Source organism: Bidens hawaiensis, unplaced genomic scaffold (genome assembly GCF_021521415.1).
Source record: "Bidens hawaiensis isolate Kalapana, Puna unplaced genomic scaffold, B.hawaiensis_p1.1 tig00020557_1, whole genome shotgun sequence".
Lineage (NCBI taxonomy): Eukaryota > Viridiplantae > Streptophyta > Magnoliopsida > Asterales > Asteraceae > Bidens > Bidens hawaiensis.
In genome coordinates, this window is record NW_027493148.1 from 75,951 (window position 1) to 103,813 (window position 27,863).

Sequence of the window (27,863 nt, forward strand, 5' to 3'; positions counted from 1 at the left end):
CAAATTCTCAATAAATTCTGAGAAACAAATTCTTGAGAGTGTAAGCTGAAACCGAAGAGAACCGTGACAATGTTGATGTTATGATGTTGCTCTGTGTAACCGAAGAGACGAGTTGACCATGTGTGAAACCGAATATAGAGTGTTTCCTCTACAGTACAGTCATTTTAATATGAAAATAATAAGTGGAAGTCGAGTAATAGAGGAAGAAATTAAACTTTAAATATGGTGGCAGAGTTGGGCTCCAAAGGATAGCACGACTCAAGATTTCGTTGACATAATTTTTTTTTTCATAAAGTGTCGTTTTAATCATGTTTCTTTTGAAATTTTCATTTTGTAGACATAGTTGTGCAACATTTTCTTGGCGCTAGCAATAGTATAGGACAATAATAACAGTGTTGTATAGTGTTTAGTTACTTTTGATGCCTATATAAACGAGGCATTTTGATTGTTGTAAGGGAGAAAAGGATAAATACACCTATGAGGACACATGCCCACATATGGAGAATTGGAGATTACGAGAAGGGGGTGGAGGGAAGGGAAGACAATTGTGCGGGTAGGAACAATTGGTGCCAATGTGAAGGAGAAAGACATGTATGTGAGACCTCATTGGAGATGCTCTTATATAGATAAATAAAAATGTAACCGATAAGTTACAACTTTTGGCATTGCATTTATGCTTTTAGTTTTGTACTTTAGACGTTCACATATCAAATTTGATGTATACAAAACTACAAATCGATATATTCATATTACACCTAATGAAACACCTTCACATGCATACTTACTACTTAGGTTATTATTTTTCATTATTGCTTTGTTTATTATTTTTTAGTTGTCACGGATTTTTTTTTAATTTATTTTACATGATAGAATTAGTAGTTATAAAACCTTAAAAATCAGTATAAAATAATCGGTTCTTATATTAAAAAAAACCACTAGCAGTTATTTCCCGCCACAATAATCATCCACATATATTTCATCGTCATCCTATCAAAACTCACACACAAACACAAATGAAACTACTCTTATTCATCTCCTTCATCCTCTCTAATCTCACCATCATCACAGCCGTCCAAATCCTCTCGAAATCAAAGCTCGAAAAATGCGAAAAACACTCTTCCAACTCTCCTCTAAACTGCTCTTCCAAAGTAGTCATCGATATGGCGGTCCCTAGTGACGCCGTAAGTTGATCAATAAATATGTTTAGTATGTGATTATGTTAATAAAAAACTTAAGAATGTTATTTATTTTTATTCGTTTTAGAGTGGCAAAGAATCGTCGATTGTGGCGAAAGTGGATGAAGTGGAGGAGAAATCCGGTGATAACATAAAAAAGCTCCGGAATCCACCCGTGATTACTGTTAGCAAATCCGCAGCGTATGCGCTGTATTCATTGACATATATTATAGTATGCATCTTGCAACTTCTTTCAACTTTTATTTTTTTCAGTATGTTTGCGTAATCGATTAAGTTTAGTGATCTAGGGCTTTTGGCTGTTAACGAGGGTCATGCTATAGCTACACTCCATATGATAACATTATTAGGTGGCTGTTTTGATAAAAAAGTCAAACTTTAAAAAATATTGGTCAAAACTGCCGTTTGCACAGTATCTAGACGACCGTTCTAACTATAGGAGGTCATATTTCCAAAGTTTGACCGTTTATGATCAGAACGACTTTCCTAATATTGGTCAAACGACCTGACCATTAATTTTCAAAGCTTGACCTCCAATGGTCAAAAAGTCCCGTCAGATATTGTTTCAAACGACCGTTCTGACCAATAATTTCCAAAGTTTGATTTTTTGGCCAACACGGCCTTCCGAGTGATTTGTGAACGGCTGTTTGGGTCTGAATCAGATGAGAGTGGTATAGCTAATAGCTATAGCATGAACTTTAGAATGAATCTTTAATTGGTTCAAGTTTGTCAAACAAAGGTGTTAAATTGTTTTCTGATGCTTACTTTGTTATATAAATATGTTCAGGATGTCCCTTATAAGCCTGAAGAGTGGCATGTTCGAACGCGCAAGTGTGAGTCTCATGCTGGTTCAAATATTGTTGGCAATTGCGCGAGGCAAGAATCATCAACCTTCTAGTATATATATTGTTTATCTGATCTGCAAAACTTCAAATTAAAAGTGACTTCATCTTGGAAAGATGCATAAGAACATAACGTTTTTGTTTTTTTTTCGGAATCCATGAACAATAATCTTTTTAAAGAGGTGCAATTCTAAGGCCAACTACTTTATTTGGTATATTCACCCACTTATTATTTCTTCACTACTGTTCTTCATAGTTTGCGAGACGACAAAGGAAATCATCATCATCATCATCATCATCATCATCATCATCATCATCATCATCGTACTCAGTATATCCCACCAATAGCAAAGCTATGGTAGGGTCTGAGGAGGGTAAGATGTAGACAGCCTTACCTATACCCTATAAGGATAGAGAGGCTGCTTTCGGTGAGACCCCCGGCTCGATAGTAGTTTTGCATCAAGCCTTGGACATAAGGCACATAGCACTCAATCATCGGGACACCGGCTGATCGGTGCATGTACCCTTGTCTTTCGGCTATCAACGCCACTACATGATGCCTGATTAACCGTCCGTCACTTTTAACGTTATTTTCACGAGATTAGTAAAATAACGTCAAAATTAGTGCAATTTCACTTTTGCCCACCCGAGGGTTCACACATATATACATCATATGTGCGCACCACAAGCAGGGCTAGAGACGACAAAGGAAATGAAATCGCGAATACTCAGGTATTATTTCAAGGGATACAGCCTCATTGAAGCATTTTGTATATTAAGAACATGTCTTTACAGCATGCTTTATCATGAATGATTTACTGATTCTATATTATCAAATTTTCGTTAACATTTTTTTTTCTATAAATGCTCCTGGTATAGCCAATTTGTTGTCCTTGTGGGGACTGGCGTCGGATAGCGTCATCGTGTGGAAAATTTTGTAAGTTCTGTGAAATTGGTTACATATTCTATTATGCATTTAAGTATTTAGACATTTTTTTTACTTCATGATAATGTATATTGAATTGTTGTTGATCAAATCAGTTACTAAGTTATCGAAAGGAAAAAGGAACACCGCCCACTGCCTCCGGTTTCCAGGTGATTGGTATGGACTTTGCCATTCTTGCAATCATGTTATATGTTATGCAGGTTAAAATAATTATCTTTTTCTTAAAATTTTATGTAGTGAATGTAAGCTACTAATGTAAGTTGATATGAATGCCTGATACTTTTAAGAATACTTTATGCACAAAGGATATATTGCATATTATTGTAAAACTGTTTAACGCGTTTCTAGGTTCCACGTGTTCGCTATTGGCCAGCACACAATTGGGTTCAACATTCATATTAATGTCAAGACAGGATTGAAAAATTCTGTAAGCCATTCTAAAAGTCATCAACTAAACCATAACCGAAACTATTGAATAAAACTGTTGAAAAAACTTATATTGTCCTTTCCTTTCTATGGTTTTGTTGCACCAGGAAGTCATTATCGGGCCTAATAATCGAACTGCCTCGTCACTTGATAACTTTCTACGAGTGAATCTTATTGGGGATTATGTTGGATATCACAGTATTCCTTCTTTTGAAAATTTCTTTCTTGTTACACCAAGACAGGTATTTTTGTGTCACACACACACACATATATATATATATTTTAATTTTTTTAGCTTTTTACATTTTGTTACCTTATAAATAAAAGAAATGAAAAAAAAGTTCTAAAAAATATTGGTAGTTAGTAGTTTTCTCGTAACTTTGTAGTTTTCTATGGAACCCTACCCTTATCAATTGCAATCTTTAAATTATAAATTCTTAGCTAACACATATTGTTTTTTTTTCTTTTAATACTTATGTGAAGGGTGGTCAAGGTCAACCACAAGATTTGGGAAGGGACTTTTCTAGGTGGATGCTACTTGAACGAATGAGGTTCTCGTTAGATGGCCTCGAATGCGATAAAATTGGCACAAGCTTTGAAGCTTTTAGAAACCAGCCAAATTTCTGCAATATACCATTTATGAGTTGCCTGCATAATCAGTTATGGAACTATTGGGATGTGAGTATTATTATTATTATTATTATTATTTTTATTGTTTTAACCTGTTCATTTTAACACTTGAATGTTACAGTCGGATCAGGATAGGATCCGTAGAAATCAGCTCCCTCTTTATGATGTGGTAGGAAGATTTGAAAGGATAAATGAGCATCCGGTTAGGTTCCTTAGATTCTGAATATATTATGTATGTTTATACATATCTACATAAACAATTAATCACCAATTAAATTTTATGCAGAATGCAAGAAGCCATTCATTTTCCATAGGAGTTACAGAAGTTGTAAACTCAAACCTTTTGATAGAACTGAGTGCTGATGATATAGAATATGTGTATCAAAGGTTAGTACATTTTTTTTAAAAAATTATTATTATTCTGCATTTTAAACGACAAGTCATATATCTTGTTTGGTTGCAGGAGTCCCGGGAACATTTTAAGCATCAGAGTCCCCACTTTTGAAGCCCTTACTCAATTTGGGACTGCCACAATCACAACTAACAACACCGGTGACGTGGAAGCCTCCTACAGCTTAACTGTAATTATATTATTTGATATATGTTCTTAATATAAGTATTGGATTAAAATTACAGACTTCATTATACATGTTTATATTTTGCAGTTTGATTGCTCTGGAGGTGTCAATCAAATGGAGGTATGCATTAAACTAAACCATCATTTAATGATATTTTGTACTAAATAATTAATTTGAACACCTTCTTACAGGAACAATTTTTCATCATGAAGCCAAGAGAAGTCGTAAATCGATATTTTAAAGTGCAACCAACAACTGATCAAGCTGCCAAATATTTGTGTAACGGTATGGCCGGTATAACCATCATATTACCACATTTGTTTATGAATAGTATGCTAATCTGTTGCAAATAAAAAAAACATCACAATGCAGCTATATTAAAAGATTCGGACTATCAAGAAACTGATAGAGCTGAGTGCCAATTTACAACAACTGCCACAGTTCTTGACAATGGAACACAGGTATTGTATCTGTATATAATCTATACAAACAAAAATTTATGGTTTTACAATATTTCATTAATCTGCTTGCATATTATTTATTTTAGATTCCATGGGAACCGCCTGAGGGCGAGGGGGGGGGGGGGTGCACAAGGCTACTTTTCAGGTTTTGAGGAATTTTGGCACTCAGTTTGGGAGTATATGGTGGACTTCATCACTGGAAAAACTTGCAGGTTAAAATATTTAATCTAAGTTTAATTAAATCTCCATAAATGTTTATTGATCTGATTGTTACATTACTCGATGCAAGCAGAATGAAATGCTCGGGTTTCTTCGACATTGGTTGTCACATACGCCACATTTGTATGACCTGGATGCTATTATTTGGTCTGTTTTTGGCAGTCTTCCCTACTGGTAATTAAACTACTAATTTCACTTTCTGATTTTTTGTTACTTATTCAACTTTCTTATTAATTTTTTCATCTTTATGACTTATAGTGATTATACTAATCTGGCTTCTACACGAAACCGGACTATTTGATCCCGTTTACGACTGGTGGGAAGACCATTTTTGGGACAATGAACGAAAACTCCAACACATTAATAAACACCGGGTAGTTGATTTGGTTAAACATCATAAGAAGAAAACAAAACATTCAGATGGTACTCATAATGTTAAGAGAGACAAACACAAAACTGAGCACCATCATCATCATTTCAAGAGGGACAAACACAAATCCGAGCGAGTTAAGGATGCAAGTATCACGCAGCATCTGCTTTATGCAAGTAAACGGGGAGATGTTATGGAAGACGAAAACATATATTCTAGACGTGATGATGGAACCTCAAAGACAGCGTACAAGCACGGGCATAAGCATTTTCGAACTAAGAGAAGGACATAGAGGAATGACACTTTTGCTAGTTCTTTATTAAGTAGTCATGTTATCATTTAGGACAAAAACAAGACTAGAATAGTAGAAATAGACCTTGAAGGTTTTGTTATCCAGTGTTGAATGTTTTGTTTTTATGCATCTAAATTCCTCTTTTAAGTGTTCGGAATTAAAGATTCAATGCCCGAACACTAATTAAGCTATATATACAAAGTGAAAATACATATGTATAGGTTATATATATATTACATTATATGATGGCAAAGTCCTTATACAGGGAGATATATGAATTACAATCACACAGTTGAAAGTTGAAACTCTCCTTATCAGTTTATTTAAATAAAACTTGATGATTAAACATAGCAAGATCCAGAAGTTGCATATCTTAGTTTGGTTTATCTTTCTCAAAGAACTGAACATCAAATCCGTTAGGAAACTGTAAACCCGGAGTCCGTAGAATATCTCCTCCTTTTATTGGTTTCCACCTAAGATTGAAAAGGAAAACAGGTTACATATCTCTATAATTCCATCTCTAGCATAGCGGTATATTCTTGATTTATCTTTACCGGTATTTGGTCACTAGGCAATAAAGAAAGACAGACATTTGAAGTCTAGCAAAATCTGCTCCAACGCAAAACCTCAAGCCACCTCCAAAAGCCATGAAAGTCTTTGACGCGCCTTTCAAATCCATCCCCTGCTTGAAAGTTGCACTAGAGTTTTATTTTCTGTTAAGTGCAATATGGGAACAAACAGAGTCTACCTACCTCCCATCGCCATGGATTGAATATAAGTGGATCCTTATAGTTGATGGGGTCTAAATGAACAGCTGGGGGACATACCATTATCATCCAACCAGACGGGATAGTGTAGCCTGCATTAAGCCGGTTGCTATATCAAGTATGCCTATGAATCTTACCATATCTAGAAACTTATATGCCATAGTGAATATTTAGTATTTACCTTTGAACTTTATATCTTTTACGGCTTTTCTGAATACTCCTGGAACTATGTTTCCCAGCCTCAATGTTTCATTAATAAGCTGAAATGTTAAGCTGTTATTTTGTTCAAATTAGGGTGCATACACACTTTTGTAGCTTTGATCCGTTACATATGAATAAGTTGATTTGTGTTATGACTTATGATTATCTCGAATCGTTAAATGGGTCAACCTCTTGTAATTTCTACTTATATCACTAATAATTAGATTTGCAATAATCAGTGCACCTGAAAGGTGAACGTCATCGACTTATATTCTTCCCATGTGAGTCCAGCCTCTGGGTTTTCCCGCTTTCTTAGGATTTTCTCATGTTCTTCCTGAATATAATAACAAGTGTTAAATGATTGATATTTATTTGGCGAATTTCCATTCTTTACATACCGTTAACTCTTTCAATGACAGAGGGTTGTCTGTTAGAAACTTGATTGCTAGTGTTATTGCTTGAGAAGTCGTTTCATAGTTAGCAAACAATAGTACAAATATCAAGTCCAAAGAAATTTCTTCAGTAAGGATAGTGTCATTTTGCTTTAGTTCTTCAAGAAAATAATCAAAGAAATCATTTTTTAACTTATTCGGCTTGGCCCGTCTTGCTTTTAGCATGTTCTTGAGCACAATCATCACCTTTTTTCTTCCCTGCTTAAATTTAGGATCAATAATGAGGTCTCGATCTGTTGGTAATTTTAGTGTCATCAAGTTTTTTAGGCATTCAAGATTTACTTAAAAGACCAAATAAGTTAGGGGGTGTGGAGTACACACTCGATCAAGACTATTATAGTTTTTAGCACCATGGAACCTCAATGGTTCTTAGGGGAGAAACACCTAGACCAGGAGGTTCCAAGGGGGCATCGCCCTCGTTTAGACATGCGTTTTATACCGTATATTTTTTTGGGACCTGTTTTCATTTTAGTGATTTTTTTTGTGTTAAAGATAAGTAAACTTCAATTCGACCCGTTAAAGGTAACGGCTGATGATACACACTGATGGAATATAGTATGCATATTGATCAAATCATTTATCTACCTGCAAACACTTGTAATAAGCAGTCCCAGGTATCTCCAAAGGGAATGAAATTAATCCTTGTATAAAAGTTTCAAAATTTACCTCAAATTCTCAGACGACCTCTCTGGATCATAACTTATCAAAATCTTCCCCATGAAGTCAAATATCATCTGATTAAACACCAGTGTAGTTTCATAAATTTAAGTTAATTAATATATAACTTGCCTTAAAAAAAACAAAAGAAAACCACTTACGTCCGCAACTGCAGTTTTCAGTCCCACTGTTTCTTTGCTAGCCCACTTGTCCATGTTTTGGTTTGCTACACTTTCGACTTCAGAAAATATCTTTTTAAGGCTTTCCGGACCAACGGCAGTTAGTACCATGTTCTTGAGATACTTATGCAAGCTCCCATGCAAAGAACTTAAATTTTGGCTTCCAAATATCTTTGTAAAGCTCGGCGGGTACCAACTTTCAAAGGACTGGCCTTCTTGTTGGAACACCATATAATTAAGTTCCGAATCCGTTGATACGATAACTTTAAATCCAACCAAACTGGTTCGAAATATAGATCCATATCTGAAATATTAAAAGGCATGTTTATGTCAAAACCAAATGACTAGAAGACTGAAACAGGCATATTGTTACAACAAGGTGAGTGGTGACTAGCTATCTCTACCCATTTAAAGTTAACTGCTAAGATCATGGTAATAATTTTTCTCTAACAAGTCAGTCAAATGGGTTAAGATAATTTCAAAGTTGTCCAAAGTATATACAAAGTTTCAAAGTGTGAAGTGCATAAAAGGCCCTGAATAGTTTTGTGAAAAAGAAAAGTTGGATTAATTTGTACTAGTATTTCTAATCATAAATAACTCGTTATTTAGCCAAAAAAGCTGGCCTGTTCATTTTTTTTTCACCTCAAAATAACAAACTATTCACCTTTCAAATCTGTTCTTGATAAAAGGAGGAGTATCCCAAGTTTGACTTGGGGAGAAGAACTGTAAAGTTTCACCGAGTAGCGGCCAACCCATTGAACCAGGAGGAAGGTTTCCATTGCATAATGGGTTTAACCATCTGTAAACCCAATGGGTAATGCTTACTACAATCAAAGCTGCAATGCATAGACCAACAAGCAACATTTTTGGTGTGCAAGAAAACTACAGAATTGAAAGAAGCTAAGCTAGATGGGAATGATTGGTGAGGAGGTATTTTATAGCAAGTGTAGTGGGATGTGGACGCCACTCCCTGCCACATCACCGCTAAATTGGTGGTTAAACCATTACACCACTCCAAGTGCTTTCAAAGATAACTTAATAATCAAATTCAAAAACGATTACAATAAAGTGGCAGGCAAACGTGCAACAAGCAGCGCCGCAACCCTTCTTTTGAATAGCAAAATCAATCCTATTAAAAACGAAGCTTTGGGACCTAGGAGCCGGAGAGGTACCATGTACGACACGCTGGACCCTACTAAAAAAGTTTCACAATCTGTGGCCCGGGAAACCAAATGTATCAAAAGCAAAAGGGAGAAACACATGTTGATTCTCTAAACAAGCTTTCTCGTGTTTAACAACTTTGTCCGATTCAGCCTTCAACGTGGCCTGACCCACAACAAACCCACGGTCCCTGAGCCTTCTTGGGCGCCGGGCGTGCAAGAGCTCCAAATGGTAGGACCGGCTCCAACCAATCACTATTCAGTTAATCTTAATGGGTACGGGTTTTAACCGAGTCAGAGATGGATATGGATCATTAATAGTTTGCAGATTTGGTCAAGAGTTTGATCAAGTATATTGGAGGCAAACGTGGGTTGTTAAACAATGCATGGAGATGTTTTGTTTTGATTATTTAATATATGTTTACTTGTTTTTAACGTGCACTACAAATAAAATGCCATTTAATGGCATACAAAAAGTGTCACAACAAACCAAAGAAGTGCCACTAAAGAACCTTTTTGGAATGAGTGACACACAAAAAAAATGTCACTGGAAGCGCTACCACTAAAGCCTTTTAGTGTCACTTTTTTCTTCTGCCACTACAAACTTTTGGCTTTAGTGGCACTTTTATTGTATGTCACTAAAAGCATTTTGAACTTTTAGTGGCACTTTTTTAATATGCCACTAAAAGCATTTTGAACTTTAGTGGCACTTTTTTATTTGCCACCAAAATTTGGACTTACAATGGCACTTTAGTGGCACTTTTTGTTTGCCAGCCACTGAATAGGCATGTTCAAAACGGTTTGGGACTAGGAACCGGAACCGGTTCCTAACCGATTCCTATATTCAAAACCCCCTTTTAAACCGGTTCCAGGCTCCCGAACCGGTTCTCCCACCCTCGGACCCCTAACCTATCTAACCGGTTCCTAACCCGGTTCCTATACCGTAACCGGTTCCAACCGGTTACAGTGTAAAATTTTTTTTTTTTCGTTTTTCGTTTGCGATTTGGATTCTAAACTACGATTCGTATTTGTATAACATGAAAAATAAAAAAACAATTAACATAAAAATAAACAATTAACTGATGAAGAAAAGACAACTACTGAAGATGTTTGCCACTGAAGACAACTACTGAAGGTTGCCACTGAAGACAACTACTGAAGGTTGCCACTGATGATAACTACTGAAGGTTGCCACTGATGATAAATACTGAAGGTTGCCACTGATGACAACTACTGAAGGTTGCCACTGATCACAACTACTGAAGACTGCCAATGATGAGGAATACTCATTAGTGGGAAAACTGCCACTGATGAGTATTCCTCATCAGTGGGAACAGTCATCAGTTAAATCAGTGGGAAAGCTGCCACGGATGACAACTACTGAAGGTTGCCACTGATGAGGAATACTCATCAGTGGGAACATTAAACTTATAAATATAAAGTTGTGACATCTTATTTCTAGAAAAGCCTTCTTGTTCGTCGTAATTATTGAGCGGCGACTTCTTCCTCGGAATTACTTGTAGAAATGTCTTCTTGTTCGTCGTGCACTCGAACATCAAGTGGTGTTTCATCTTCGAGAGTGGTTACGTGTTGAATACGATCGATTGAGTCCAAGTGATCCTTTAAGCAAATGCACATCTCCACCGACTCCGAATTTAGTCTTGTTCTTCTCACCGATATTACCCTGCCACTAAGAGAAAAAGCGGATTCCGAAGCTACCGTAGAAGCTTGGACGGTTAGTAAATCACGGGCCATGGTGGCAAGAATCGGAAACTCGGTTTCCTTTACCTTCCACCAAGCCAAAACATCAAAAGTGCCATATTCCTCTTCGGATAAACGGTAGAGTAATCATTTGCACTATACCTTCCTAGTTCGCTTGAAGGGGTGTTACCCCTTTGTTTTTTAGCCGTTACGTTGCGAACGGTGTTCATAAGGCTAATCATGGGATCTCGTACTCTAATAGCACTTGAACTTGATGAAGACCCCCCCGGCATAGGCATGTGTATGTTTGACCCATATTTATTTAAATAAAAGTCATACATAAATTTAAATTCAAGTTAAAATCATTTTTTGCCTCTGTTGAAAAGTTTGGGTCAACTTCATGCATATCTAAGGCTGAAAAAATTTCGTCTATCACACATTCAACCCCCGTAACATTTAACATTGGGTTTAAAGCGGCGGCGCAAGTAAAAACCGGTGGCAATTCAAGAAAGTATTTTTTTAATTTAAACTTCATTGGTAATATGATGTTTGAAAACATTGGACTTTTATTTTCAAATTCTTTAAGATTGTTAACGATTAAAAATAACTCCGAAAGAACCAAGGGACTTGTCGGATAATACGTTCCCGATAGTTTCGTAGTTGATGTTTTAAAAACTTCAAGAAAAGTCGATAAGTCATTGATAATTTCCCATTTCTCATTTGAAAAGGGGATTGCCAAATCATTCTCGGCAAGACTAGAATGAAACATTTGTAAAGTTTCTCTTTGTTTCAAAGCACTTTGAAACATTATGCAAGTGGAATTCCATCGATGAGGTACATCCCAATTAGCTCCCAAAGCTTTTCTTCCCGTATCTTTACAAAATTTTCTATATTCCATTTGTCTTTTTTTACTTTTCTTAAAAACTTCATGTATCATTAGTCTAAAATCGTTTATAACCGATGTAACCTCATCTGAAGCAAGTCCGTCTTGCACGATTAAATTAATGATATGTGCAACACGCCTTGAGTGAAAAAATACACCATTGCAAATCGGCGTATATTTTAATTTTAATTTATCAACCGCCGATGTATTATTCGACGCGTTATCAAATGCCATTGAAAGTATTTTATTTTCTAGTTTATAAGTTTTTATAACATAATCTAAAATTTCAAACAAATTATCTCCCGTATGTGGATACTCAAAGAGTTCGAAAGCAATGGTGCGTTTCATCATTTCCCACGATGACGGGTCTACCCAATGAGCGGTGACACAAAGATAAGATTCGGGTAGACCATGTGGAGCCGACCAAACATCACTAGTTAAGTTTATTCCCGTATTTATATTTTCAAAATATGCAATTAGTACCTCTTTGGCCTTCTTCCACAATTTTAAACAATAACGTTTAAAAGTATGACGACTTACGTGAGTGTATTGTGGTTGAAGCGTATCTCGAATCATGGCGGTTAAGCGAGGGTTGTCGAAGTGGCTAAACGGCAAAGCTTCTTGAATCACAAACTTCGCCATACGATCTTGAACTCGATCAATTTGGTATGTAAATATTCCGCCTTCACTATCCATTTGCGTTTGTTGCGAATCGACGTTCTTTTTCAACGCCTTGCAATACGGTTTTTCGATGTGTTTCTTCAAATTTGAATTCGAAAGTGGGTTTAAATAAACCCCACAAAACTTGCACCGAGCCTTCAATGAATGGTCACTCAATTCAACCAAATCCCAATTGCACCAAATCTCTTGATTACGATTATGAGGTACAATACAAACGAAACTTGGTTCGGCGTTGGAACCTTGACCAACCGATGATTATGAGGCAGCCATAACAACAAATATGAATATAGAAGAAGAGAAAACAAGAGATTAGAGAACTCAAAACGTTGTAATAGCGTTTTTTTTGTATTTTTTTGCGTTCGGGTTTGCGTTTTGAGTGTTGTGATGAACCCATCACACCAAATACCTATTTATACTAGTAGTGGGGTGCTTGGGGGAGCCAAAAGACGGCTATTTTTGACCCCAACGGTCAAAAAACGGCCAAAAAAACGATTTCCAACGCCTAGAACCGGTTAGGAACCGGTTCCGGTTCCTTTCCCGCCCCACTCAGAATTGCAAGAACCGGTCACGGATCATCGGGTTGAATCAGATAGGGTCCGGTTCCTACCAAAAACGGGTAGGAACCGGTTCGGTTCCGGTTCGGGTCCACCGGTTCGGTTCCAGGAACCGGTTTTTTTGATCAACTCCACAAATAGTGGGTCAAATAGTTCGTTTAAAAAAGTGTCATTTTCTTTTGGATCAAACGGATTCTGGCCAAATAGCAGGTCAAACGGATCATTTTAAAAAGAATCCATTTGGTTCGGGTCAAGTGGGTTCTGATAAAGACCAAACAGTTCCTGACAAATAGTGGGTCAAACGGGCTTTGACCAAATAGCTGGTCAAATGGGTTCGGACCAAATAGCCCGTTAAACGCGCTCTGATTTCTGACCCACTAGCAGATCATATGGTTTGTCTTTGAAAGGTATTAATTTGGTTCAGGTAACATGGATTCTGATCAAATAGTGGGTCAAAAACGCCGTTTTTAAAAAGTATCGGTTTGGTTCGGGCCTGACTAAAATAACAGGGTGGCTTTAGATAGTATCAAACTAGGTTCACGCACTATATTTATCATCTATATCAAAATCTACGTTGCAGAGAAAAACTACTGAAAACGGGCCCGAAAGTACGAAGCCCGAGATTGAGAACAAACCTGCGCACTCATCAAGTCTGGCGTTTGGTTATCTTAATCTATTCTCAGATGGTGTTGTATTTGTTCCTTAACCTTTCCATTCAATTAATTTCTTTTTTCTAAGTTTGTAGGATCTAATCGTCAAAAAATTTATCATTTTCTACTTGTAGTTTACGTCTATTCTTGAACACGTAACTCTCAAAATGTGTGGGAAAGTAACCAAACCGTCACATTTGTTACTAAATTAATTAATGTAATCACATTTCTAAGTTGATATTCCCGTCCACCGGACGGGTCAACTACTAGTTCTACTAGGATGGATTAACAGGATCAAACTAGAGGGTTAGCACGGTTTGGCAATCATAGATTATTAAATTATGATTGAGCCTAATTGTGATGAATGCATCCAACTCTATCTGCTACAAATTTGTTAATACAAAATACAGTGATACAGACCCATATATGTCTAATAAGGAAAACAACCTATGAAACCTGGTTGAAGGCGCAGATCACCTCTTGAAAACAAACTTACTAGAACTTTGTTTGTATCATGCATAGTTTGTACTATTGTTCCTTTTTGTCGGCCGTTGTAGTACCTTTCTTTAAAGCTCTATCGTGGTTAAGCATCGAACTAACACTCTCCACAACCAAGATAATCTGTACATTTGAAAACATAAAGTAACAGAATTAGCCATTCTGAATCAACAGAACAGGTTTTGACAGTAGATTGACCGACCTGAAAGCAAGCATAAGCCATTGCAGTAGCAAAGTAAAAGTTTGCATTTCCCGTTCCCTGTAAATTTTATCAGAACAATACTTAATAATGTATCATAGCACAAGTATAGAAAACAAGCTAGCAATAATTAACGATTAATAATCAATAATCATACCCTCCATATCCACAGGTTATGCATCACAGGGCTAAGAAGTAATGTCCCCAAATACCCAGAGAAAAGAAAAAAGGAGAATTGCATCTCTGCCAAAAATGTAATAAAAACTTTAAAAACTTAGAAAAGGTGAAATCAATAATCATAAAACAATGGTTGGTTTGATCAATTACCAGCTAGTGCATTCACAAACAGGCCCAATAAACCCAAGTAAAGAGCCGAGTCTCCAACCTATCCATATTCATGAACAATGATAATGGCAATATTAATATGTTATCAATTAAGAATGTACCAGAATAAGAATATAAAGTTGAGTTACCGAAGGATAGGATTTAAGAATAGAAGAGATTGCAATGTAGACAAATGCTAAAAAGCAAGGCCGATGGTATAACCGTATAGCGAGTGGTAACACCATGAAAAGAATGTTTATATGAAATACTATCAGGAAGAAATCCCTAAAGAAATCAAAAACCTCTGCAAAGAAGTACCTGTATCCACATAAATTCATTGCAAGAATCTTAATTTTAACAAAACGTAATCCATAAACAACTACCACAATATGTGGTTATGTACTCACCACAACACACCAATGTTTGGAGATAAATCTTCTACACTGAGAATAAACCCATACGTTCTGAAAACAAAACATGTAACATAAGGATGGTAATATAATTACATTAGTGAAATATGATATAAGAGGTTGTACCTTTTAAACATTTCTCCAAGGCCACTGTACTCTTTTAGAGAAATACCACACAGAACTAGGACATATAATGCCCAAACAGAAGCCCAAAAAAGGAACAAAACGACTCGTCTCCATGAAAAATTTACCAAATTAAACGATCCAGTTGTAGGTTTCTTGTGATCATCGCCATGAGTCTGTTGCAGAAACAGTTTTCTTGGTGGTGTGTCTACACCAGAACCTACTAACAGAACTAACTAAACATAGAAAAATGAAGAAAAGAAATGTTAAAACATTGAAGACTGGTGTATCAAAAGATACGCCAGTAAACGAACCGAACGCGTCATGAACAAAAAACTGGGTTAGTTAAGCGAACGAACATGAACACATGTCTCGTTCATTCATTTATGTCTGTGAACGTTCAGTTACTTTCGTTCATTTATATTCGTTCGTTTACGTTCATTTATGTTCATTTATGTTCGTTAGTTATGTTGGTTTAAGTTTGTTCGTTCATGATCGTTGGTATTTTCATTAAATTTTAGGCTCATTACAATGTAGCATGGTTTTAACAACTTATTAGACCCAAAACATTGATGTTCACAATTACCTTTGTCCGTTTACATTCATTTATGGTGATAACAAATTGACATAAACGAGCACGAACACGCTCATTTTCTTAACAAACAAACACGAACAAGAAAACCACATGCGTTTAATTGTTTGTGTTCAGTCGTTTGCTCGGTTAAAATTAAACGAACAAGCATGAGCATGCTCCCTTCGTGTTCATTCGGTTCGTTTATAGGCCTACCAAAAGAGGATGAAATGTGTAAGTATAATCATACCGGTATGATTAGAATAACAGGATAGAGAGACAAATGAGATGCTACCACCCATCCAAAAGCAGCTAGAGGAACTAGTCCTGTTGCAGGAAAAATTAAGAAAAAGTGTTAACTGCTAGAAAAGAATATTAACACTAATCATGCATCTAAAGGAGATAAAGTTCTTACTTTTGCAAGCCCCGTATAGAGACAAAACGATCACAAGATTTTCTATTGGTGATGTGGAATATCCCAAGCAGGTTATGATGGTCAAAGGATTCCATAAGTACACAAGAGAAGCAATATCACCAGATGGAAAATTTTCTGCTTAACATAAAGTTTTAGTTTTTCGAATAAAGAAACATAAAAGATACTGAATTTTGCAGAGAGAGTAAAAAACCTGAAATTTGTGAAAATTTGCCAGCTCCTAACAATTTCAAACTCAGGATATCAGCCACTTGGAGATGCTGACCAATTGAACGCATAAGAATTGCAGTGATGAAATCTGCAATAACAAACACCAGACTGTTTCCAAAAATACGCTTTATATCAACAATGTAATTAATACGTATACAATAAGATGATAACAATAAACAAACAAAGAAGTAACAATATTAACCAAGTAAAGATGTAAGCATGAGTAAATTCAGAAGCCATCCTCGTATACCTTCTATCTTTATTAATTTGCTTTTTATAATAAGACAATGTTAACGTTTTATTCGACTTCTAATTTATAACAATATAATGCCGTAATTTCATCAGCAAGAAAGTATCATTAGCAATTAACATGTATGATATTGGTACATAGCACATCATCCTTAGCTTTGGCTTCCTGTTTAACTTCACATATGAAAGGAACTTAAAGAAAATGGAAACTTACCCGCATAAAAGACGACTTTGCCCTTCGCCTCTGCAAACAAGGTAACAAGCAATTATCAGAACATTATAACCACGTCACGTCATATCACAAACATGGAATTGACCCTCCCAGTAAATATAGTCCTAGAATTCCATGTGTGGATTTTGAAAACCAAAGACACGAAATGTTCATATCATTTCCTGTTATTTCCAAAATTGCATAACTATAAATAAATTACTATAGCCTATAGGATTGAACACATATAATAAAAATCATGAAACTCGTCAATAGCTTATTTACCTATCGACAGTAAGAGGACCAAGGATGGATAGCAAAAGAGGAGATCCATGGTACATCGAACCTGTAAGCAACCAAATTCAGTGAAGATGAAAAATGTAACTGGCTTGTAAACGAACTGAACAAACACAAACAGACAAAGTTTTCTTGTCCGTGTCCGTTCGTTAAGAAAATAAACATGTTCATGTTCGTTTATGTTCGTTCGCTAACAGTATAAATGAACGTTTCACGAACGTAAACCAACCAATAACAGCAAAGCATAGATGAACGAATGTAACGGAGTTAAAACCAGTGAAAAAAAATTTGTTGGGCCTAAAACGTTATTTAAAACTATACTAACTTATAATTGGGCCAGAAAACTTAGAATGATTATATATTAATGAACAAACTTAAACAAATGTAAACTAACGAACGTTCACGAACATAAATGCACGAACAAGTCATTCATTAACTAAATATCAAAACACAAACCGGCATACGGCAACATCGACGACCGCTTCAACCAATAACCTTCCGCCACTGCAACAACAACACAAAACCCTTGATCAAGTAACTGAATGAATATTCAATAAACAAAACACAATTAAAGGTAATAAACATTAGTAATTACGCCTGCGAAGGCTGGTAACCGGAGTCGAAACTTCGGGCCGAGACGAGAAGTTGAGCGAGTTGGGGAAATAGAGTATAAGCACTAATCTCAACACAACTGAAGCTCCAGCAGACCTCCAAAACCACAATTTCTTCTTCGTTGATGAGTTCTCCATTGTTAGGGTTTGTTTGTGGTGGTTGATAATATTATCTGTACCTGTGAAACGACGTCGGAGCGTGTGATTAAATTGTGCAGTGTGATAAAAGTTGTGATTTAAATTATTATTAACTTTAAAGTGATGAATATGAGATGTAATTGAGAAAACTGAACCTTTTATGTGGGACCAATTGAGACCGGAAAATGTTGATCGCCGGTGACGGAATTTGGGGTTAAAATTAGTCTGTCTTGTGAGATCTGAATCAACTGCATAATTTGGACCGGTAAACGGGTTGGGTCGGGTCGGGTCTTATGGGAAACTCAATTAGGCTCGAGCCTTGTATTAAACTCGCATTGCACACCCAAGCTCGGTTTGAGCTTTGGCTCGTTTAAGGTACCATACTACATGAGCTCGAGGTCGAACTTAGGTTTATTTAAGGTTTTATTTTTTTTAATATAAAAATAATAACTAAAGCTGTATATAGGCTAACTAGCTTTTATCTCTCGGATTACGGAGTTGTTTTACATTATTCGTTTATAATATTTATATATTTTTTTGGATTTTTTAAATTTTGTTTATTATAAGAAAGTTAATAATGTAATTAGGATTTGATGTGAAAAGGGTTTCACAAATAAATGAGATGTTATAAGTCGTTTTAAAAGTTAATTGGGTTTGGTGAGACCCATGACGTCCTTAATTTTTTACTATAACGTTGTTTCTTGATTATAAATAATATTTTAAAAAAATCTTATATTAGTTTTTAGTATATCTCTATCTTATAGAAATTTCCATATCAAATATTTTGTGAGAATAACTTTTAAAAGTAAGAAATAACTAGAGAGCTTTTAAAGGCTTCGTTTATATATAACAAAATCGGTTACATGCATATCAACAGTCAACACAGGTTACGTGTTAGGTTAGATTGATATGAGAAGTGAGACATAAATGGCGGAACTATTATTTAATCCAATAATAGGTTAAGTGGTTTACACATATGTAACATCCCAAAATTTCAAATAATAAATAATATGGTATATTGATTCGTTATGACGGAAAAGTTACTTGAGTTAATAAATAAATAGTAAAATGGTAAAAGAGGAAGATAAGTAGGCTAATTAAGGGAATTAATCATTGACTAAAAAGGAAAGATGAGTCTTAGGTTCATAGGCTTAAGGGAGTATAAATACCCTTTAAACCCTAAATCTTTTCATTCCCATCCATTCTACACATTTGCCTACACCCTAAAACACACACTTGAGCCAAATATACCTCCCTTAGCCGGCGGCCACCATCCGACCCCAAAACCAAGCTTCGTAATATTGAATCTTCGATCATACAAGTAAGCAAACAAGCCCTAGATCACATACCAATCTAAACACGGTTCGGAGAGAATTCCAAAGGTATGTTTTAAGCTTAAAGGTTACATTTTTATGAACGTTTTGCCATGAAACTTGACCCTAGGATAGATCGGGTCTAGATGTTTCATAAAAATACAAACTTGATGATTAAAATGTGCAAAATGGACTCATGGGTTTAAACGGTTAATAAAGGAAACCCTAAATCTAGCCTAGAGTGTTTTAACCCTATAAAGGTTTGAGCTTTATGTCTAAAAGGGTTAAATCTTGAAGCCCTGGTGGTAATGGGTGTAAAACAGTTATGAATGATGGCAAAAAGGTGTTAAAAGTTCATGAATTGAACCTTAGAACAGTAACTTAGCATGGTAGAAACATAAAAATGGAAAGATGAGCTGAGCTGAGTGTTCTCGGCCAAGATTGAGGGTTCTCGGCTAACCCATGTCCTCGGCCAGATACGGGATCTCGGTTAACGAGAGTTCTCGGTGACCTGGGTTCTCGGTGACTGGGGTTCTCGGTCAACATGAGATCTCGGTCAAATCTGAATTCTCGGTCAGATCAGTGTTCTCACCCATCCCTGTTCTCTATTTGGATTTGGGCCTGAGTCCAGTTGGGCCCAGATACCATAATGGACAGTTGGGCCTGAATCAGCTAAGCCCATATCCAATTTAGACAAACTAGCCCATTATCTTGGGGCTTAACCAGACAAGCCCAACTTAGAAAATAACTTTAAATGTTAATGGAAAATGTGTTAAGACAGCTTAACCCCAGCCAGGGGCTCTGCCCCTTGGACCCCGTTAGGGGCTGCCGCCCTTAGAACCTCGCTGCCAGGGGCGCTACCCCCGGACCCATGTTCGTTGTGGGTTATATAAGGATAGAAATACGATATGAGTAGCAATAGTTAATTGATACATGTGAATATTATACAGTTAGCCGTGCACAGCTCAAGAAGGGAATAACTATTAATGGTGAACGTAACCGCACTCAGGTGAGTTTCTAGTCCCATTCCTTGTTATGTTTTCGGGGCTGTGTGCATACTCGATGTGATTAGTTAATACACTTACCTTAAGTGGTAAGTGTATGCCTATTTATGATATATATGTATGCTATAGAATAATGCTTGACAGTACATGAACGATCTTCGGATACTGCATGTACTTTCAGGAGATAGTTAGATGATGTGGATGTTTATATATATGTTGCATGTATGAAGTATGTATGTTATAGAATATGAGTATGAAAGAAAGTATGTAAAATATATAAATGAGAAAGAAGGTATAATATGAAGGAATTGACGGTAAAGGGTGGCAGACTCTAATAATATATGTGAAGAAGGGTGGCAGACCCTAATAATATATGTGAGGTTATAGGGCGAAAGGCTCTTTAAGGGTGGCAGACCCTAATAATATCTGTGAGGTTATAGGGCGAAAGGCTCTTAAAGGGTGGCAGGCCCTAATAATATTTGAGGTTATAGGGCGAAATGCTCTTTATAATGAATAAGTATGTATGTAGAGAAAGATAAAATATGAGGTATGAAAGAAAGAAAGTATGAAGGTAAGAATGAAAGTATATACTTACGTATGTATGAAAGAAAATAAAGAAGGACAAGTATGTAATAAAAGAGTGTATTGTATGTTGATTGTATTAACTAGAACTCACTCAGCGTAGCTGACTTTTAGTATGCACGCACGTGAGTAGGATGAGGCAGTTAGCTTGAGGATGACACATGGCATGGTTGGATGAAGCTGGCATCCGAGGATTTTGTTATGATTTTTATCACTATATTTTACGTTATGTTTTAAAAAGACGAATTATGGATGATTGTAACGAATGGTTGACTATTTTATTATTGCGCGAAAGTTTTTAATTAACTCTGATTTTAAAACTGTGTTTATGAGTAAATCCAACGTCCAGTGTAGGGCACGGTAACGGGGCCTTACAACATAGTTCTAAGAGGGGAATGGACACTCATGGGTGCCACTCATGTATTGGTCAATCATATACTGTCACATCAAATCTTTATCATAGAATGAAGCCATGCACATTACCCACATGAGATGAGTGTTGTTGTCATATGGTTTGGATAGATGGATCAGTTTTTTTTTAATGAATGGATCAGTTGCTCTCTCAAATCTTGTCACCTTTGTGTAAATTTCAGTGTCAATATATGTATATGCATAGTTCGTAGATTACACGTTTGCTATATGACATTGACTAGGAACAACTACGTATCATAGGGTTTGTGTTAGAAGTAAGTTACAACAACTCAATTGGTTTTTGGTTAGTTGTCAATGGTAACGTGCTATCAACCAGTTATACTTTCATATTTTATAACGGTAAGTTACCATTAGTGATCTTCAATGGCAAATTGTTATCAAGACCAAGTTGCTTCGTTACTACAGGTATCATCGTCAATGGTAGCATACCATCAATAGCAAGCTACACTATCATCGATAATTCTACTTAGTGCTAACAAATTGCCACTAGTAGCACGTTGTTCCATAAGTGATAAGTGTGAGTTACCTAGTACCTCTCTATGAGTGGTATCTGTTACTCTTTTGTTTTGTCTTCCCATCCATCACCACATAGCTTCACCCCCATTTCAGAAATACTATTCGTAATCTGTCGCTTTTGTATTTTCCTACACTTTTTATTAGAAAGTGATACTTTATATGGACTAGAGTCCTTGAAAGATCCACTATCAGTAAGGAAGAAGATGGAAACACATATTTCCAATCTTTAAAGCTATTGAAAGCAACTTTGCTAGACAAATATTAACACGAGTCTTAAACATCAAGAGAAAGAGTAATGAACACATGGATGGAGATGACCATGACCGTGAGCGTTTTTTCACTCCACACTCATTGTCACATTAACGTCACATCAACTTTCATTTCTCATAACTAAACCATAAAAATGACTTTCACTTTCTAGTTTCTACCACTCTTCACTCCATCTTTTTTTTTAATACAAATAATAGCATCATGTTTACATAACAAAATATAATTATTTCGATTTTATTGCTTAAAATAAAATTGATCAAAACTTACCAAACTCAAAACATTTAAGACCAATCTTATTTATACGTTGGTTTCACTGATTTTATAAAGTCGTTGTTCAATTGTTCTTGTTGTTACATACCATTATTGTAACGTTTCAAATTTATTCACAGTATACAATTTTTATTTGACAATCTCTCAAATAAATCGTGTTAAAATGAAATTTATACGAACATGAAACATCTTATGTTAATGATTGCATAAGATGCAATAATTTAAGAAAACGGGTTATAAATAATAGTATAGAACATTTGGAAGTCTTACACATGTGTGGAGTGTTTTATTTTGGCTCTTTTAAATTCTTTTAACACATCACCGGGTTGCCGAAAGTGCCCAAAAGAGAATAAATCTAAGAGGTTTGCCAAATCAGAATAATAGAGTAGGCAGAGAATACAATAAAGGTTTTTGTATCTTTTCTTACATTCTTTTTATTTTATAATGACAAATTGATTTAAAATAACTCAATATTGATCCACAACAATGGATATTGAGTTGAACTAAGTATGATTAAAAGTAATATTGTAACTGAAATGGACTAAATGATAAAACTTAAATAAACATTATTTGTTATTTGATTTGAACCGAATTCGTATTTTAATAAAAGTAAAAATTTGAATTTGGGATTTGATTTTGGTTTTATCAATTTTGGTTTGATTTGATTTTTTAGTTTAATCGACTTCAAACCTAATAGTGACCACATGTAGGCTGTTTTCTTAAGAATATTCCCATTACTAAGTGTTGTAAACACCAGTTTTGACGTCGAGTATTTGGTACTCAGTAGGACGCCGAAACAATTTGCTTCAGCTTGGTTAATATTACTTTGAGGCAGTCAAACTCGGAGCAAGTCGATCCAACTTGGATAAGTCAAATTTTCGTGGTTTTTCACCGAATCTTGTGAATTTCGTAGTTTTGTCACGAAGATATATTGAATAACGAGAATTAAATGTCAATATTGCCTATAATATTGTATTACTTTTTAAGTACTCTAGTATTTGAAAATTTATCCTTTTAATTTGCATTGATATTAAAGTAATCTGATATAAACATTAGTAAAATTATGGTATTTGACATACACATAATTTCTCAAAATTTAATTTCTTTATAATTTACCTTGTCTAGGTGTGCCCCACCTACGTCAAGCACTCACAACTTCCCAACTAACCTAATAGCAACTCACATATGCAACATACTAGCGTAAAGGGGTGTAAACGAGCCGAGTTGCTCACGAGCTACTCGAGATCGGCTCATTTAAAACTCGATCGAGCTGAGCTTAAATGAGCCCGAGGTCGATCCTAAAATTACACTCGTTTAAAAAGTGTGCCCGAACCCGAGCTTCCCTTATCGAGTTCGAGTAGACTCACAAACCTAAACGAGACTATCATTAATATAATTTTATAATATATATTTTTATATAATTAATAATTATTAATTAATCAATAAAATGCAAATTATGCAATGGAGAAATTAAACTAAACAAAATATATTAGGTTACATATAAAATTATAAATGAAATAAAATATATACATATAATTATAAATATATAGAAATTAATTAAGAAACTGTAAACGAGTCGAACCCGAGTCAAGTTTGAAAAACTACTCACGAGTCGAACTCGAGCTTTATTATCATAGATCAAAACGAGCCGAGCTCAAACTCAAGTTTTTGTGTGAGTTAAACGAGTCGAGTTGGAGCTCAGGATCGACTTGGCTCGTTTGCACCCTAAGCGTAACAAAGTAATCAATTTAAAATTCAAAAATAAAAACGAATTTAACTTGTAAAGGGACTATACCTATAAGTATACATAATTTTTTGGAACATTGACTTTTTTTATGTTAGGCCACTGCACTTTATATTTGGAGAGCCACGTTGTTTCACTCTGGGCATATTACGTTGTCTTAACCGAACCTACGCTAACTTCAAAGTTTGACTTGGGCGTTCTCCGAGGAAGCAATACCACTGGTTGTCACTTGACAGTCGTTGTGCCACCATAAAAGCAGAGCATAATTCACTGACGTAATACATATTGAAACGAAAATTCAAGTTAACTTAAAGTTCGAACGGACAACTTTCGCATACATATAGCCTAAGCCAAGGGACTAAATTTTTACTCTTTTTCGGTATAAAAACCTCTTTTAATAAATACTATAAAACACCTTCCTTTATTCATCATCATCATCTTCCCACCAATGGGATCTGGGTTTTCAACCTTCCTTCTTCTCTGCAACAGCACCACTTCATCTCCGGCGAACTCGCCGGAGCCCAGTCTCGGCGACTTGCCGGAGAGTGTGGTGGCTTCAGTTCTTGTTAACTTAAACCCACAACAAATATGCAGACTTGCATCTATTAACCGTGCTTTTCGTTATGCATCCTTGGCTGATTTTGTATGGGAGTTGAAACTACCCAAGAATTATGAGTTGATTATTTCAAGAGTCTTTGATAATAATAATAATAAGTTTTGTTCAAGTCTTTGCAAGAAGGATATTTATGCAAGATTGTCAACACCCACTTCCATTGATGGTGGAACCAAGGTTTGATTACAAAAAGTTTTGATTTTTATTGGGAATTAATATGCTTTGTGTAATTTCAAGTGTTTTCTGGATGTGTTTTGATTTGGGTTTGGGATAAAGTTGCTGACTTGGATTATAATTTGTGTGAAATTTGATGATTGTGTTAAATTCTTGAACTTGATTGGTAGATCAAGATATTGATTGTTACTTGAATAATAAGAATTAGGGATCGTAGAGAGAGCTCGAGTTCGGCTGGTTTTGAGTTCGAATTCTAAAGCTTGAACTTGGCTTCTGAGTGGTTTTTTAAGCTTGAGCTTGACTCGTTTATTATTTATTACTTACATTAATAATAATAATAATAACAATAACAATAACAATAATAATAATAATAATAATAATAATAGTAATAATAATAATTTCTCTTCAATCTTTTGTAAAAAGGACATTTATGCAAGATTGTCTGCACACACTTCCATTGATGGTGGCATGAAGGTTTTTTTGATGACAAAAATTCTTGATTTTAATGGAATTATCTGTTTTGTGTAATTTAGAAGTATTTTCTTGATTTGATCTGATTTTGGGTTTGAATAAAGTTGCTGACTTGGATTATAATTTGTTTGAAGTATAGTGTTTATGTTAAATTCCTGAGCTTGATTGGTAGATCAAGATTTGGATTGTTACATGAATAATAAGAATTAATTAGTTAATTAGTCAGGGTCTTATAGGTAGAAATCAGGAAATTTTAGAAAATTATTATTACAACTTTCAGTTTAAATGCACATCCAAGCACTCCCTAATTATAAAATGAAAACCCGGGTTATACTTGATTGAGTTTAGTAATGATCATAAAAAACGGATGGTGTGATCTTGGCTTACCTTTAAGCAAATTCTTGATATTATTTTCGATTTTTTTTTGTAGAAAGTTTGGTTGGATAAAGGCACAGGAAAAGCTTATGTGCTAATATCTTCTAGTGGATTAGCAATAACGGGTATCGACGATCGTAGATACTGGAGCTGGATCTCTACTGAGGAATCTAGGTAAGGGTCTGACTCTCGACCCGTTTAGTATTTATAAATTAATTTATATACATTTCTTATTGTTTTTATATATGTGATTATGATTATAATTGTTATACGTAACATAATATATAAGATTTTTTTTATTTTTATTATAATTTTATATAATAATTATTATGTAAATATGTTTTTAATGTAATAAATAAAAAGTATATAAATAATGGACTCGTTTAATAAAAAGATTATCTAGGTGAGATTTTGAGTTCTTTTTCGGCTTCTTTAATTTTAGTTGAATATATCGCGTTTATGATATTTTTTCATACATGTGGTTCATGCTTACTTTGAAAAAAAAGATATCTTGTAGCATAATAATGCAAGAAATGATTATAGCAAATGACAAAACGAATTTGTATTTTTCATTTTTGTTATGTTAGATTCTATCCAGTGGCTTATCTGCAGCAGACTTGGTGGTTTGAAGTTGATGGTGAGGTGGACTTTCCATTTCCCTGTGGGACCTACACCCTTTACTTCCGCCTGCAGCTCGGGCGGTCAGGCAGGAGGTTTGGTCGACGAGTGTGCAACTCGGACCATGTCCATGGCTGGGATATAAAACCCGTGAAGTTCCAGCTCTCAACTTCAGATGGTCAAAAGGCGGTTAGTCAATGCTATTTGTCAACTGATCCGGGGAAATGGAATCTTTATCGGGCTGGTGATTTTGTTGTTGAGGATTCAAAGGTGCCGATGAAAATTAAGTTTTCGATGACGCAAATCGATTGCACACACACTAAAGGTGGTCTGTGTGTCGATAGTGTGGTCATACTCCCTAAGTGAAGATTTATAAGTTTTGTTTGAATGAGGTTATAAGCAACTTTTTTGATTTGCATGTAACCTTTTTTGCTAGTAAGTTTATAGCATGTGTGTATGATATATGCAGTGAGGTGAGATTAAGAAGTAGTAATAAGCAAGTTGTATATTTTTATTAAGTTGTTTTTGGTGATGTGTTGCAAGTTGTTGGTCTATTTGATTGTTTGTAATATTTTTTTTGTTTACTAATAATATAAACCAAAAGATATACCAAACATATGTAGTGTATGTTTAATATAACATCAAATTTTGATTATAGAATCCTTAGCATAAGCTTGTAGGTCCCCGGAATAGATCTGGATCCATAAGAAATCGAACCAAAACTACAAATCAGGTGGCGTATATACCTGAGATGCATGAAACCGATATCGATTTTGTGTGTAATACAATGATAAGAGAATGTTCCAACTAAAAATAAGATTTTGTACAAGCAAAAGACACATACCAGATTGAAGACCTTAATCTACCACAAATACAATTTTAATCGATTGTTTATCCGTTAATTTTTCATAGATGTATTTAGCGCTTAAAAGTTAATGATTGGAGAAAAAAAGAGGTGGTTTAGCACTTATATGGTTACATAATCATGTTATGGAATATGGATCACAATTGTTACAAGTAATCATGTCTTTTAACATATATCTACATAAAATAAATTGGTTTTGTGTTGAAATTTCCTCTTTTTATATAAAAAGTATCGTTCAATATAGAGCTAATTTTTTATATATAAATGATATGAAAAGCGCATAAACACATGTACCGATTATTTTAGCTCTAATATGTTTATGTAACCATATAATTATATTTATATTTATCCCACTACATTTGATTAGCATTACATACAAGTAATTATGCGGTTCTCGTAATTTTCTTCTATATAATTAGTCTCGTTTGGTTTTCATCTTTCAGCCACATTAGATATTTTCTTAAGAGGGACCAAATGCTTTGTAGCCATCTCCATTAACATAT

General features: G+C 35.2%; 3 protein-coding genes and 1 pseudogene across 5 annotated transcripts; 2 read left to right on the plus strand and 2 right to left on the minus strand.

The window, feature by feature from the left end:
* The first annotated feature begins 956 nt into the window (after positions 1–956).
* Positions 957–6,037, plus strand: LOC143561142 (protein HAPLESS 2-like). The gene is made up of 17 exons (XM_077049273.1): positions 957–1,181; positions 1,264–1,407; positions 1,981–2,069; positions 2,728–2,767; positions 2,915–2,972; positions 3,077–3,137; positions 3,330–3,408; positions 3,515–3,649; positions 3,891–4,085; positions 4,159–4,239; positions 4,324–4,424; positions 4,501–4,618; positions 4,703–4,735; positions 4,807–4,900; positions 4,988–5,294; positions 5,369–5,469; positions 5,554–6,037. The coding sequence occupies exons 1-17, from the start codon at positions 1,014–1,016 to the stop codon at positions 5,955–5,957; spliced, it is 2,208 nt and encodes a 735-aa protein (XP_076905388.1). The 5' UTR covers positions 957–1,013; the 3' UTR covers positions 5,958–6,037.
* Positions 6,038–6,215: 178 nt separating this feature from the next.
* On the minus strand, positions 6,216–9,112 carry LOC143561128 (cytochrome P450 87A3-like; annotated as a pseudogene). The gene is made up of 9 exons (XR_013140241.1): positions 8,878–9,112; positions 8,196–8,517; positions 7,963–8,111; positions 7,324–7,575; positions 7,170–7,259; positions 6,906–6,984; positions 6,710–6,816; positions 6,512–6,639; positions 6,216–6,430 (listed from the first exon to the last, which is right to left on the minus strand). The product of XR_013140241.1 is annotated as a cytochrome P450 87A3-like (transcript).
* Positions 9,113–14,264: 5,152 nt separating this feature from the next.
* On the minus strand, positions 14,265–18,244 carry LOC143561148 (uncharacterized). Of its 2 annotated transcripts, none has more exons than XM_077049280.1 (14): positions 17,960–18,244; positions 17,821–17,868; positions 17,353–17,413; positions 17,074–17,103; positions 16,594–16,718; positions 16,383–16,517; positions 16,218–16,294; positions 15,400–15,632; positions 15,271–15,327; positions 15,013–15,181; positions 14,867–14,924; positions 14,697–14,782; positions 14,543–14,599; positions 14,265–14,463 (listed from the first exon to the last, which is right to left on the minus strand). In XM_077049280.1, the coding sequence occupies exons 1-14, from the start codon at positions 18,111–18,113 to the stop codon at positions 14,371–14,373; spliced, it is 1,383 nt and encodes a 460-aa protein (XP_076905395.1). In that variant the 5' UTR covers positions 18,114–18,244; the 3' UTR covers positions 14,265–14,370. The 2 variants fall into 2 exon arrangements, with proteins under 2 accessions (XP_076905395.1, XP_076905396.1); XM_077049281.1 differs by having other exon boundaries at positions 16,594–16,698; positions 17,960–18,084.
* Positions 18,245–24,629: 6,385 nt separating this feature from the next.
* On the plus strand, positions 24,630–26,992 carry LOC143561149 (F-box protein PP2-A13-like). The gene is made up of 3 exons (XM_077049282.1): positions 24,630–25,034; positions 25,933–26,051; positions 26,465–26,992. Exons 1-3 carry the CDS (start codon positions 24,693–24,695, stop codon positions 26,859–26,861), a joined length of 858 nt encoding a protein of 285 aa, XP_076905397.1. The 5' UTR covers positions 24,630–24,692; the 3' UTR covers positions 26,862–26,992.
* The last annotated feature ends 871 nt before the right edge of the window (positions 26,993–27,863 follow it).

Bases quoted from the DNA above. Each gene is read 5' to 3' on its own strand.
- LOC143561148 (XM_077049280.1), bottom strand. From the start codon at position 18,113: ATGGAGAACTCATCAACGAAGAAGAAATTGTGGTTTTGGAGGTCTGCT. The intron at 17,414-17,820 runs GTTTGTGTTTTG...GGTTGCTTACAG, and splicing joins GTCGATGTTGCCGTATGCCG to GTTCGATGTACCATGGATCT. The intron at 16,719-17,073 runs GTAAGTTTCCAT...TTTTGGAAACAG, and splicing joins CAAAGTCGTCTTTTATGCGG to TCTGGTGTTTGTTATTGCAG.
- LOC143561142 (XM_077049273.1), top strand. From the start codon at position 1,014: ATGAAACTACTCTTATTCATCTCCTTCATCCTCTCTAATCTCACCATC. The intron at 1,408-1,980 runs GTATGCATCTTG...AAATATGTTCAG, and splicing joins ATTCATTGACATATATTATA to GATGTCCCTTATAAGCCTGA. The intron at 4,425-4,500 runs GTTAGTACATTT...GTTTGGTTGCAG, and splicing joins ATAGAATATGTGTATCAAAG to GAGTCCCGGGAACATTTTAA.
- LOC143561149 (XM_077049282.1), top strand. From the start codon at position 24,693: ATGGGATCTGGGTTTTCAACCTTCCTTCTTCTCTGCAACAGCACCACT. The intron at 25,035-25,932 runs GTTTGATTACAA...TTTTTTTTGTAG, and splicing joins CCATTGATGGTGGAACCAAG to AAAGTTTGGTTGGATAAAGG. The intron at 26,052-26,464 runs GTAAGGGTCTGA...TTGTTATGTTAG, and splicing joins ATCTCTACTGAGGAATCTAG to ATTCTATCCAGTGGCTTATC.